Source organism: Cygnus olor, chromosome 3 (genome assembly GCF_009769625.2).
Source record: "Cygnus olor isolate bCygOlo1 chromosome 3, bCygOlo1.pri.v2, whole genome shotgun sequence".
NCBI lineage: Eukaryota > Metazoa > Chordata > Aves > Anseriformes > Anatidae > Cygnus > Cygnus olor.
This window is the reverse complement of record NC_049171.1, coordinates 109,464,505-109,478,584: the sequence shown is the minus strand read 5'-3', so window position 1 is coordinate 109,478,584 and position 14,080 is coordinate 109,464,505. Positions and strand designations below refer to the sequence as shown.

General features: G+C 38.2%; 1 protein-coding gene across 3 annotated transcripts; it reads left to right on the top strand.

Annotated features, from left to right (window-relative positions):
* Window positions 1-31: 31 nt before the first annotated feature.
* On the top strand, window positions 32-12,884 carry TRMT6 (tRNA methyltransferase 6). 3 transcript variants are annotated; one of them, XM_040552689.1, is made up of 11 exons: window positions 32-234; window positions 1,091-1,218; window positions 1,629-1,738; window positions 4,295-4,386; window positions 4,472-4,555; window positions 5,617-5,741; window positions 6,920-7,284; window positions 7,494-7,579; window positions 10,384-10,486; window positions 10,571-10,657; window positions 11,905-12,884. In XM_040552689.1, the coding sequence occupies exons 1-11, from the start codon at window positions 47-49 to the stop codon at window positions 12,076-12,078; spliced, it is 1,542 nt and encodes a 513-aa protein (XP_040408623.1). In that variant the 5' UTR covers window positions 32-46; the 3' UTR covers window positions 12,079-12,884. The 3 variants fall into 3 exon arrangements, with proteins under 3 accessions (XP_040408623.1, XP_040408624.1, XP_040408625.1); XM_040552690.1 differs by lacking the exon at window positions 1,629-1,738 and having other exon boundaries at window positions 215-234; XM_040552691.1 differs by lacking the exons at window positions 32-234; window positions 1,629-1,738 and having other exon boundaries at window positions 1,089-1,218; window positions 4,295-4,390.
* The last annotated feature ends 1,196 nt before the right edge of the window (window positions 12,885-14,080 follow it).

The following is a 14,080-nucleotide window of genomic DNA, read 5'->3' as shown; positions in this document are numbered from 1 at the left end:
CTCCGCGCCGCGTTGCCATGGAGCCGTGCGGGCAGCGGCGGCGCGCATGCGCTCTCGCGCGGCGGAAGGCGCTCGGCGGAGCGCTTCCGGTGCGGGCAGCGGGCGGGAGGAGGAGGAGGAGGAGGAGGCGGCGGTAATGATGGCGGCTGGGCCCGGGCCGCGCATCTGCGAGGGGGAGTGCGCCGTGCTGAAACGGGGGGACGTCTTCAAGGCGGTGGCCGTGCTGCGGAGGAGGTGAGGGGCCTGAGGGGGGCTGCGGGCCCCCTCCCGGGGTTGTGTTTTGTTTAAACACCCGTCATGAGAGAAAGAACAGAGAAGGAAAGGGACGTGCTGCCATGGGAAGTGAAGGAACTTTTATGTTAGAATTGAAATAACTTGAGTTAATTCTGTATTTTCTGTAATATGATGAGATTAAGGCCGCTCCACGAACACACGACAATCATCAGAATATCAGGGGTTGGATATTCTACGTAGAGAGGTCACCAAAATGCAAATTGAGTACACACACACGCAATTTTTCTCTAATTTCTTTTTAGTCACTTCAGATCTTTTATAATTCCCTTCCACTCTTTCAAAATCTGCGTTGGCAGGTATTAATAGACTTCACGTGAGCAAGTTAAACTACTGGTAATTTTTTATTAAGTGACTTTGGTAAATGTCGCTGACAAAACCTTTTTTTCCTAACCTATATAACCCAGCCTAGACTTTATATATTTTAATTTTATTCCTCGCTGCATTCAGACTTTATCGTGTCAAAAATCATGCTGTGTAAAGTATGTTCTATACACTAACGTTTTACTGGTCACTTTCAGATTTCTCTTGAACTGAAAACATGTATTTTTCATACCGTACGCTTGATTTAAGTTCTCTGTTCTCTTCCTATCCATTGTCAGCGTAATGTGGTTTTGTGGTTAGCAGTAGTTGGCGTTTCAGTTCTTACGCTTGTCCTGGTTTCCTCAAGGACTCAGGTAACAGTGGCACGTGTGAAGTCACATATTCAGCTGTTGTGTGTTTTAAGATCCTGTCACGTGGTCTTTTGGACGTAGTTAAAATGATGCTTTTAATGTTATTAACGCTTTTATCGTTTCAGAAAAATTATTTTTGAAAAGCAGTGGTTCTACCTGGACAATGCCATCGGACATATTTATGGGACTACGTTTGAAGTAACCAGTGGAGGAAACCTGCAGCCAAGGCGAGAGGTGGAAGAAACTACCACAGGTATTACGGAGTCGTGGCTGATGCTAGGAAGAACGAGCACTAATTATGTTTTCTTTGATAAGACCAAAGATGATGGAAAAGCTTTCTATTAATCATTTGTTAACTTACGTTACTTATATTCTGTGTCACAAATGCATGGTTTTGTCGTGATCCGCTGTTCCACTAGTCCCGTAACAAATAAACTTTTTAATATGGGAGAAAATTTGAACCTTGTTTTGGGTGAATATATATATGCTGAGGTGTGTTTTACATATTACATTTAATTGATTGCTTACACGATACATTGCAAAACCACAAAGCATGTGGGTTTAATGCTGAGAGTCTGCTTTCTGTGAAACTAAAATCATGTGTTTCTCCGACTTAAAAGTATTTAGAGCTAGATTTTACAAATCTATATCCTTTTCCTTTAGAAACAAAAGAAGCAGGTACAGATAATCGTAACATAGTTGACGATGGAAAGTCTCAAAAACTGACTCATGATGACATAAAGGCTTTGAAGGACAAGGGTATTAAAGGACAGGTAAAAATAAGGTTTTGGTGTCATTTCTGTGCTACCTTGACGGTTATATTTTAGTTTATGGAAGAGGCTATTCTTTTAATGGTGCAGAAACTTCAGTGCTTTTTCTTTGTTCTTCTGCTCAAGTCACGTTTTTCCAAAAGATCTGTTTTTACAAAATCGCGAGGGCTGTTTTCAGAGAAAACTTCATGTAAGGTTGGCAACTTTGTCAGTAGAGAGGCAAGAATGACTTCTTACTGTATCACAAGTCATAACAGACATAAAAGGAGTATTAATCGTTAAGGAAACCTAATATGCGTAATCACCTTTTAATTTGGTTTCTTCATAAGATTCAAAATGTTATTTCTGTATTGCAGACGTATTCAAATTTCACAATAATATAACTGTCAAAGGTGTAGTGAAGGATCGCAGAACCCTTAACTAATAACACTGTGTAACAAGCACACTAGCAGCGTGCTTCTAGGTGGTACCCACCAAACAGCGACGCATGTTTTTAATCTGCACCTTAAAAGCTAAGAATATTCCCAAGAGAGCAGTCCCGTTAGAAAAGGCATTGGTTTTTACCCCACACTTAACCAGCAAAAAGTGAGGCCGCCTAACATGTTAAGAAACCCCAGCAGTAAGTTCTGTTCTGCACACGTTATCAGTCGAAATTCTCTCTCATCTTTGGTTTACCCTTTCTAGTAAAGATAAGAAATCGCTCATGCTTACATCAAGTTCATCTCTTTGCATCTTGCTGTGTGCTGCTGCTACTTGAAGCAGCTGTTCTGCTTTTGCCTGCTTAATAATGGATGGGTCTGAGGAGTCCAGAATGGTATTTCCTCTTGTTTGCGTGGTTGTGCTGCTCTTGGCATTCTCTCTTTGATAAGAATGTACTAATCAGTCTGATAGCTTGGACATTTTCTGTCAGTTCTCATTATCTGTGGCAAAAGATCACTCTTTTCTTTGTCCTCAACATGTCTGTGCCATTCGTCTACCATACTGTTAATTTAGGTTATTAAAATAGCCTGCTTTGTTAATTAACTGTAGCTGAACATTCATTTCAGACTGTTATATTAGCGCTGTGAATGTCTGGTCGCATTTGAATTCGTGTTTGTGAATGGCACGTGTTTGTGATGCAGGCTTAATTGCAAGATGATTGCTCTTTGAATTAAAGCAGCCTCAGTGTTAGTGGGGTCTCATTGCCCATCACCTTCCCAAATTATTCCCAGGTCCTGAGGGATAGGTGTGTAGTGTAAGGCTACAGGCATAAACTGGTAGGTATTCCTGGGGTACTGCAGAGCGCCACACCTTCCCTTTGGCTTCTTGTGCTTGCCCTACAGAAATATTCCCCAGTTTCTTCACTAAATTTTACTGGAAAAAAGTAGATGCTGCATTTAACTCTTCCAAGAATAAGGCAAAGAAGGAATGATATGCTGATACACCCCTGTAATAATACATCCTAAATGTCTGAAGCACTTTAAGAGATAATGTCTTGAAAAAGAGCAAGGGAGAAGTACTGGCACCAATATATTTGGAGCAAGTTCTCAAAGTGCAACAGGAGGTGCAATGTCCATGTTGAAAATAATCCTTTTGGCATTCCCCACCAGCACCCTCTCCGCATTGCTATTAGGCCAGATTACACTATTGTTCCTCATACGTGTTTATAGGAACATATGATTATATCAGTCAAATTATTTTGATTGTGACAACCAAGACAGCATTGTGCAGCTTTTGTTCTTGTATCGCAGGCATGCGGACAAACCCTGAAAAATGAAAGATTTTATCTTACTTTATTCTGTTGGAGGTCTTAATGCTCACTCCAGCTGCAACCTGAAAGCGTGAGGAACAGGAGTTGGATTGGCAAAGGGAGAAGATTAGAACGAGGAGATTCGGAAACAAAAACAGGAATTCTGGAAGAACTGGAAGTTAGAGGAGGAAGAAGGCAGCGAGAGGACTGTAGGAAATAAATGCTAGAGTTTGACATCATGCAAGGAGCTGGTATAGGAGTCTAGCACAATGCTCCATAACAACTGCTAATGAATGTAACTCATTCTAAATACAGGGTAATTAAAGATAGCTAATCACCTCGAGGAAGCAGGATAGTTTCCTTCACATTCAGCATGGGATAACAATATGTCGGCATTGAGGCTGCCCAGTAAGAGCTGAAGTAATGACTTGCTGAAAGGAATGATCCTGCTTTTCCTTCGTTTCTGGCCATACAAGTCTGCCCTCTCTCAAAAGTTAGTTCTGCACTTAGCGGAGTCCTTCCTTCCCCCAGTATGCCCTGTTTTCAGGACCAGCATTTTCAGTTTTGCCACTTTTACACTAGCATTATATAGTTATACTTCTGCCTCTCAGTGTTCTGTGTGGTTCGATTCCTGCACGTAGTCAGGGTAGTGCCTCACTTTCTGTGTTGATTAGAAGAATTTTACCCTGCCATTAATGTCAGTAGAACTTAATGATACACATGCCTACACTGGATTAAAATATTTTCTGTGTTTGTTTGAAACAATACTAAATGTGAAATGAATAAGAATTATGTACCAGCTGTAGTAAATATAAATTGTCTTTTCTAAGGAAATTGTTCAACAGTTAATAGAGAACAGTACAACATTCCGAGACAAAACAGAATTTGCTCAAGATAAATACATAAAGAAGAAGAAAAAAAAGTAAGTGAATTTTAAAACGTGGAAAATATTTAGTAGTTCTTTAATTTGTTGACTTGAAGTAAGACTTACTGTGTGTTTCTTACAGATATGAGGCTGTTATTACAATCGTAAAACCATCCACTCGCATTCTTTCAACAATGTATTATGCAAGGGAACCTGGAAAAATTAAGTAAGTTTTCATTTTGTTTCTCTTCTCCAATGATGAAGGTATTTTAATATTTTTCAAAACACCTGTATTATACCAGAGTATATAATACCACTTTTTTCCAGTTAATGGAAATACTGTAAATTAATGAAAAATAATGCGATATAGAAAATTAATCGATGTTCTCCTGTAGCAAAGAAGAAAAAAATGTTGCATGCAGCATTAGCTTTTACCATTTTCCTTGCACCACCATTTTGCTAATTACCTCTGTTGAGTAATTAGCTACTTCGGTGGCTCTTTACATTTTCAGAGGGCTCTTATCTCCTGTTGGTCAGTTGCATATTGTCTCTGTTTTCTGGCTTAGCAGTCAAAAAACAATCCACCTACCCAAAACAGGAATTTTAATATTCAACATGTTAAAGAATCAAATCTTCTTCAGTCAGAAACCTCCAGAATTTAAAAACACGTGGATAACATTAGAGGGGAGCAGGTAGAGATCTACATGCATTTATTTTTTTACCTACCTGAATTAGATAACTTGTTCCAGACATTGTTTAAGATGGACGGATTTATGTTTTTTTAAGTAGGAAAAGTTGACCTAAAATATTGAGACTAAACTAAAGAGCATTTTTTTCAAGGCTTCTCGAACCTTTTTCCTTCTTTCCCCAGCCTCCTGCATTTGACTTCAATTATGTGTTAAGAATAGTTGTAAGTTCCTTGGCCATCACCGAGTCTCTTCAGTGCGTGTATACTGCAGTCAGTAGACAGGTTTTGGTCTGGGATTGCAGGCAGTGTGTACTGCAGAATAACTGATGATCATAGACTCGTTGGGTTGGACGGGACCTTAAAGAAGGCCTCCCACCAGACCAGGCTGCCCAAAGCCCCATCCAGCCTGGCCTTGAACACCTCCAGGGATGGGGCATCCACAGCTTCTCTGGGCAGCCTGTGCCAAATGCTTTGCACAAGTCCAAGTAGATGACATCCATTGCTCTTCACTTACCCACCAACGCTGTAACTCTGTTAACACTATTTTTCTAACTCTAAGAAAACTGATTTGATGTTTCTTAAAACTTTCTGTTTTCTAGCCATTTGCGTTACGACACTCTAGCCCAGATGCTGACTTTAGGAAACATCCGTGCTGGCAACAAAATGATTGTAATGGAAACATGTGCAGGCCTTGTGCTGGGCGCTGTGATGGAGAGAATGGGAGGTGAGTAATACAGTAGCTTTAGCAACATACAAAATGAGGGCTTATGTGAAACTTAAGAAGTACATTTGTTTTTGATACTTTTAAAAGGCACTACTACAAAATCATTTCTCAGTTTTCAAAATCTGCTTGGACTGTCTCCAGTATTCAAAGGCATAATTGTATTTCCATTGGAGGGAGTTGTGTTTTGCGTATTTCAGTTGCATTTATTATTTGCTATTTTAAAAAATACGAAATTTAAAGTCTGTTGTATGTAGATCTATTTTAGTGTCAGTCTTGTGTTAGCGTAAAGACGTCCAGAAAAGGCTACAAGGAGCTTGTATGCAGATTGTTCTCAAGGACTTGGGAAGAGAGGAAGGAATGGCAGAAATGGCAGAGTGGTAACACTGGAATCCAGACAGCCCACAGCACTGCAAGTGTTGTCACTCATCTAGCTCACTGTGCTAGACATTTAGCATCAGCAAAATGTGTATTTTTAAAAGCAATATATGACATTTTCGTGAATAATATATGACATTTTCTTCTAGGAGAAGTTTGACTTGCATTTATTTCTCAAACTCAGTTAACTAGTTTCATCTCAAATCATTCAAAGATACTAGACAGAGGTGACAATTATATTCCAGAAGCCTGGAAAGGTAGGAAGTGTGATGTAGTGTTGTGCACCCAGATGAGCTGTCTGTTGGCTGAAAAGCACACAGGCAGTTATACTATAAATTGCTTTTGTTACAGGAAACTTTGTGCATAGGGTTAATTTCTGAAGTAAATGAACTGAGTTGCAATTACAGGATAACTATTGAAAAGTTCTTGTTGATATGTTTACTATTTAAATTTGCTTTTACTTTTTGACAAAACCACTCAATAGTTATAAGAAAGAAATACTACAGAAAACCTGTCTTTTTAATTCTAAACTAAATTAGTTTCTCTAACAATTTGTCACTGCTCACATATTCTGTGCAGATTCTAAATATGTTTAATACATGCATGGTCTTTGAATTACCTTGTCCTTTAAATTTGCAGTAACTGCTGTCCTTCCAATAAACATTTCCACCTTGAGATGTGTTTAAATTTGATGGTTAGATTAAGATAAGACAATTTGCTTACCTGTTTTTAAATGTATGTTCATTGATCCCAGAAGTTCTGACTCTCTGGTAACTATGTTTTTGATTCTTTGGCTTTCATAGGCTATGGATCCATTATTCAGATGTATCCAGGAGGGGGACCTGTTAGAGCTGCCACCAGTTGTTTTGGGTTTCCAAAACTTTTTTTCAATAATCTTCATGAATTTCCCCTCAGCAAAGTGGACAGTCTTCTCTCTGGGACGTTTTCTACAGAGATGCTACCTTCAGAATTTGAAGATAATGCACTAGTGGAAGAAGAAAGCAATGGACTGATTGATGAGAAGCCGACTTCTATACGGGAAACAGAAGAGGAATCTATTACTGCCACAGCTATGGAGGTCAACCAAACAGAAGAGCAAGAAACAATGGACATTAATGCTGAAGATGTAGAATTTAAAGATAACAAAGAAAAAGATAATAAAGAAAATGTAAGAATGTTTATTATGGCTATTTTTTACAATGTTCATATGATTTGGCTGATTTCAGACATGCCGAAACATTAGCTTATTGAGGTGTTAAAATTGACTTCTGAAAGTTGCCTTACATTGAGCCATCAAAGGTGCACAGAATGAAAATTCAACCCGTGCTATAGTGATTACCATTTTAAAGTGCAAAATATTTGTTTCATTGTTCAAAGGTTCGGGAAAAACAAAGAAAACAGTGGGAGAGAAGGAAAAAGCTAATAGAAGCTGCTGCTCTCTTGAGAGAGAAGAACGCGGATGGGTAAGTGTTTGTGGTTGGAAAGGTGTTCTGGTTGAAAACACATCTACAGAAAATAATTGCCTTTGAAATGAATAAAAGCTTAGTTTTTAAAATAGCCTATTTTATTCTTAATATTTAGTAGCTAGCAGTTAACCTAGATGTGGCTTGGGTCTTGTTTGATTCTTACCAGTTGAGATTTTTTTCTGTCTTTTAATGGGTTTGAATTTTCCTGATCAAAAAGTGAGGTTTCCTGATTAGGTATGAATAAACATTTTTAAAAACAAGTAAGTCTTTTCTATTTGCCAAAATGGAATTTGAGGTCATAAGTTTAATAAATTGGAACTATACTTGATAAAAACGAAACTTTTTATTTTCTTACACAGAAGAAAAAACAAATACGAATGCATTTTACCTGCATTAGCCAGGATTGGTTTTTCCCAACAAATAATTTTGCATGATGATTTAATATCTAGTGCTCGTATGTATTTTAGTATGTTTCATCTGGTATGGGTAGGTGGTAGAAATAGGGTTTTCTATGAAGGTGCACAGACAGGTCACTCTGTGTTCTCTGAAGAAATACAATGGTAAAGGACCTTTCTACAAAGTACTGCGTATCAGTTTGCCAGCAGCAGCACCCTGATGATGCCTGCAGATGACCATTAAACTTCTTAATGGTTAACACTCTACTTACCATAATAATTAATCTCTGCGTGGACTGACAAAGCAAAAATTAATAATTGACTTTACCTGATTCTTCCTGTAGTGTACAATAGTATTATCGGTTGTTGATTTTTGAGTTCAAGGACACCTAATTAGTCTTTTGTCTCTTGCTCATTTGTTTTCAATCACTTGCATATTTCTTCTTTGTCCTTTGTAAAGAATGAACACTGTAACAAATTAGATACTTGAAGTGAGTGCTTCCTCTAGAAAGTCTTCAGCATGAGGTGGGGAAAGAGAAGCTTATGGATGCCTGAGGGCAGCATCCCAGATGGCTCAGTCAGGAGCGCCTTTCTTTAGTCGTCTGCCATTTATAGGCCACCATTTGTTTAGGTCAACGTCCACAGGGTATGTGCTGCTAAGGCAGGAGAAACTGGCACGGAATAAAGAAGTGCTTCAAACTAACCACTTCGGTGGCAGGTGAGTAAAAGCAGGCCAGGAAGTCAGGATTCTGTGTTGTGTTGCAAGAGAGAAAGGGGGAAAGGATAGGTAAAAACTGTTTAAGATCGTAGGCAGGGAGAAAGATTAAGACATTGTCAGAGTAAAGAGACTGGTAGTCAGGTGAAGATGAACACCAGCTTTAGGAGGATTGGTTCTTGAGGCCCTGACTTTAATAATATTTACTACTCAAGGCGGAAGATACAGTTAATAAAATTTATTTCTTCTCTGCTGTACTTGTACTAGACTATTTGTTCAACTCCATTCGTGACAGCTGAAGTCTGTTGTAGGTCTTTGAGGGGGGAAAAAGGAAGGCATTCATTATGGATGTTATTTCAGTTTAGTTTGGTTTTAAAGGAGTAGGCAGCGATGGACCGTTACCTTTTTCTGATACTATGAAAGTGGAAATTGGTTTATAGACACTCCATGTGTTCAGAATTAGACCACACACCTTCTCTGTACCCTTCCCTGTCCTTCCTCCACCTCCTCCTTCCCCCCCTCTCACTCATTATATTAATTTTGAGACTGGCCAGACTACCCGCTGACAGCAATATGTGCTGCCACACGAGAGACCATAATTTGATTTTTCACATTCTCCCTCATCTCTCACTTACCTGCCTCTTGTCTGGCAGAGCTCCTTTCGGTGTCAGCGCAGTACTCTAACCCTTCTGGAATATGGTTTGGAGTCTTTTTTTCTTTATAGTTCTCTTGGATAATTACTGAGCACAAATTTTTTGAAATTTGGATTTGAGGGAAACCTGTACCGTGCAAAAGCTCTGTCCAGCAGGAAGTCAAAATGTAAACAACTGTAAAAATAATTGTCTCACTTTGTTTTTAAAAAAAAAAAATCGAACATCAACTTTTACCTCCATTTTGTTAGACAAGTTTGGCAGTGTATTCAATGCTGAGAGCAGCTGTTGATTGACAGGTCTTTGTATATAAATGTAAACGTATACTCCAGTTTCATTAAGCTATTCTGTTTGTGCAATTTACAAATTATTAACTATTTGAATTTTAACTATTTCCTGACCATCTTAATCTTTCTAGTTTTGTGGTGATTTTTTAATTAAAATTCTGGCTATCTGTAGGGAATCTCAAGCATCTGTAAACACAAGTTACACTATGATATTAAAACTATGATAAAGAATAAAATATAAAGCCTTTAAGTTGTCAAGGACAAATTCTTTTTAAACGATCTTTAGTCGTGCCCATTACGGAATCATTTTCTCTTTAAATAATAACGTATCAAAAACATGGGTTTTATGAAGATGACCCAGGTTAAAGAAACATGGTTGAGGTTACTTTCTAAGGAACAACTCGCAATCACAAAACTTAACTTCTATTTTGACAGTGGTCTCAGGGTAGAAAAAGGAGCATTCAAGTTTTGGGGGTTATAAGAATTATTGTGGAGTTCAAAACAGCTGAACTGAGTGCTTCTGCAATGTATTTAATATGTGGCATTTTAGAAAACAAGCTTTTTAATCCTCTTAATTATGCAAGCAGGAAATCATGATTTGTTTTTGTATTTGGGGAGTTGTTAGAGCCATGAAAACATGCTGATTAGCAACATTTAAGCTGTAATTGATGCTCAGAGCTAAGTAGGAGAAAATGTCACTTGATGAATAGGTTTTAGAAGCAGAAGACTAATGTGCGTGAAATTTCTTTTACAGCTTAATTGTAGCCAGCAAGTTTCATCCCACTCCTTTATTACTTTCTTTATTGGAGTTTGTTGCTCCTTCAAGGCCTTTTGTTGTCTACTGCCAGTATAAAGAGGTAAATCCAGTACGTTACTCTAGCTATTATTACTTTTAAGTCTGAGACTATTTTGCTGTATAACCTATCATTTCTTTTCTTAAGCCCTTATTAGAGTGTTATACAAAACTGAGAGAAAGAGGCGGTGTTATTAACCTAAAATTGTCTGAAACCTGGCTACGAAACTACCAGGTAAGGATTACAGTAAGCGGCTGTCAGAACTGCATGAAGTCAGGGAAGCAAAACAACCTAATGAAAAATTTTTTTTGGATTGATTGAAATTATGTACAAGCTCATGCATTTGTTTACCTGAGAGTAGTGAGGAAAATGCTCTGAAGAATTTTAATGTGTAAATCTATTGTAGCATATGAGAGGTGTAGCAAAATATGACAATTGTTTATTAATTTCCAGCTGGTTTTATAGCTTAAAAGATTTCTGTAGCGTAAGAACGGTGATGGCTTCCAAAGTCAGTGTCTTCACACAACACAGTTCCTGGAACTGGAGTAACCAGAAGTTTCAGGTCTAGGAACATCTCCATTGTGAAAAATGTCAATTTGACTAACTTTGAACAAGATGTTTATAGTGTGGAGTTCCCTCTCAAGTAGGAAGAGCAGAAGCATGTGATTTGTAAGTAGCTCACCCCCTCTGATGAGGTTCTTACATTATATTGGCTTGTTCCTCACCCATAGGCTTCTGGAGTCCGTAAGGAATTATTATATAGAGGATGATGTAAGTCAAGAGTGGCCACCGTTACTGGCCAAGTAAATAAGCCAAGTAAATTAGGAATGATTGTGAGGTCCATGGCTGGAGACCTGCATGCAAGTTAGGCTTGGCAAGGTTTGCTATGTTTGGGTGCAATACTGTGCAAATATTAGGAAAGCCTAGCTCGGAACTGTACAGCACCATCTCCTGAACGTATCTGTGTCAGCTTAGACCTGTGATGGTAGTCAAAGGAAGGAGGAAGCAAAACAGAGGATAACCGAAAAGTATAATGTAGCTGGAAGTGCTGGTTCATTGCTGTCTTACATTAGCAGTAGGTACATAAAGTAATTTCCAGTTCTGCCCCTACAATCTTTATTAATGAATGCTGGTATGTTAGACCGCTTGTGGTTTCTTGCTAAGTACGTGAGTTCTGAACACATTAATGAGAATTTCAGGTATCTCATGCCTTGAATTTGTTATTCTGCTGGAAACACTATGCCAAAGCAGTCAGCAATACAGTAGCCTGTGTTCTTAGGTGTTTCTCTAACTGGCTTCTGATATGCAGATACGTTGCCCTTCCAAATAAACGCACTTTTCAAATGTCTGTGTGTTACGGTGGCTGGGGAAAAAACCCTTCATCTTATACTGTAAGCTTAAATTACACAATTTGATGTGCACGTATAAGCATGACTCTTCACAGATGTTTATTTTGGGTTTTGTTTTGTTCTGTCTTAAAGGTCTTACCAGATCGAAGCCATCCAAAACTGACAATGAGCGGAGGTGGAGGGTACCTTCTGTCTGGTATAACTGTTGTGCTGGATAAGGGCAAATCTGATTTCAGTAATTTAGAAGCACTGAAGATGGAAGAGCCATCATCTAAAAGATGCAAAGTTCAAGACCTTCAGTGTTAACATTTGAAGAATTGATTTGTTTTTTAGATCTCAGGAGATACATGGTTAGTAAAATAACAAATACACTTTCTGTGCTCTTGACAGCACAGGAACAGTACCTGTCATACATCTGTCAGCAAAAAGCAGAATTGTGCGGTAGGGAGAATCGCCTCTCTCTCTACCAGTTTACATGCTCAGAATGAGAAGAAAAACCCGTGGAAGCAAACCTGTGTCCAACACCACACTGAAAGCACTCTAACTTCAAAAAGACCTTCTGGTGTTCAGGATGAGAAGTTAACACGGAGATAAGACAAAGCATCAGTGAAAGCACTCTTTTTGTTTGGTGCCAAAAGTGGATATGATTAAAAAAGTTGAGTCCGAATCAACCCACATAATTTAGCTTCCATTTTCTCAGAACAGCACCAGGGTAAATGTTCTGTGTAGTGATCTCCTCCTTCTTCGGATACTGAAACCTGCAATGTTCAGTAATCTAAGGAAGTGGAATAAATGGCAAAAATCATACATTTTTCTTTCCAAAGGAACAATAGAAAGAGAATACCAGAACTTTACAGCATGACTCCACGTGTCCTGAAATAAATACGGGAGAAAGTGTACGTTCATAAATTAAATACCAAATATTTAAACAGTGTCTCTGTTAGTATTGTCTGTCATTTTCCTGAGAGGAGTTATGTTTTTAAGATACGACAGTTTTGAAAACTGCTGTATGTATATTTATTTTACAGTTCTATTCTTTCATGATGTGTAGCTTTTTTATTTTTTAACTTTGCATTTGACGTTTTAATTAAACTACAGGATGTATTTCCTAATGAGATTTCTTTTTCTTAATTTTCCCTCTTTCAGGAAATCAGGTAGAGGCTTTAGGAGAAGAATACCCTTGCAGGTTGCATTCTGTTAAACCCCTAGGTGGGAGCCAGCAGGACTGGGCTTCCTCTCTTGAACCTTACTCCTCGATCAAAAGCTGGAGCTTTGGGTTGAAGTTCTTAGACTTCATGAAGCTATAATATTCTGTGTATTAATAAGATTAATGCTCTTTTAGGACACTGATGTGCATAAACTGATGTGAAAAGTGTGTTTTGCCCCTCTTACCTTTCACTACAATTTAAATATTGTAAATCATGCATAAGGAATAGAAATCTGATGCGTGGCTTTTACTAATGGAGTTTTTTTAAAAATGCTGAACCTCTCAACTTCTTTCAAGAATTAGTAGATTAGTGGGGAAAGGGGGGGGAGGCAGTTCTACATCACTTTATGTCAGCAGGTGCATACTGAAGGTAAACTGGGGCTTTCAAAGCAAAACACCCACTATGTGGTGAAATTCTGAGAACCTAGCTTAGAGCAGTGCCTAGGAGCCTGAAAGCCAGTCAAAAGCAAGGAAATTGTGAAATCAGCATAAACCAGGAGGTAAATACTAAAAAACTATCTTTTGGCACAGTTCTCTTGCCTGTAAGGCAGACATAGGTACTTCTCTGCCACTTTCATGGAGCTGGTTGGTACTCAGATGTCATATTTATAGAACCATGATACTTAGTAAAAAGTAGGTTAAGCAACCAACATATGTTTTAAATACTATTTGTTATCATGTGTAACTTGATGAAAATAATAAGCTGAGGAAAGTTGTGTTGGATGTTTTATTTGTATAATAAAAAAAGTTTTGAAAAGCAAACTATTTTTTTCAGGTGTTACAATACTTTAGATCAAAGCCCAACTGGCTTCATTTGATGCTAACACCAGCACTCTTTAAATATTAAATGCTGTCCCACATTTTCTAAATGTGTCATAATGCTTGCAATACTGAAAAATACTAAGAAAAGAAGTATCAAACAGTTCATGTGAAATATTTCAAATTGCTGAAGTTTCAAATTGATTAAACACGCTCCGTATATGCCTAGGGGAAGAGCAAATCTTGGTCTAACAATTCCCAGTTTAGTTGAAACACAAGTTACCAGCCTAAAAGCTATTGAAAATAAGTAATGTAATAAAGAGCATTTTTAAGAGAAAAGAC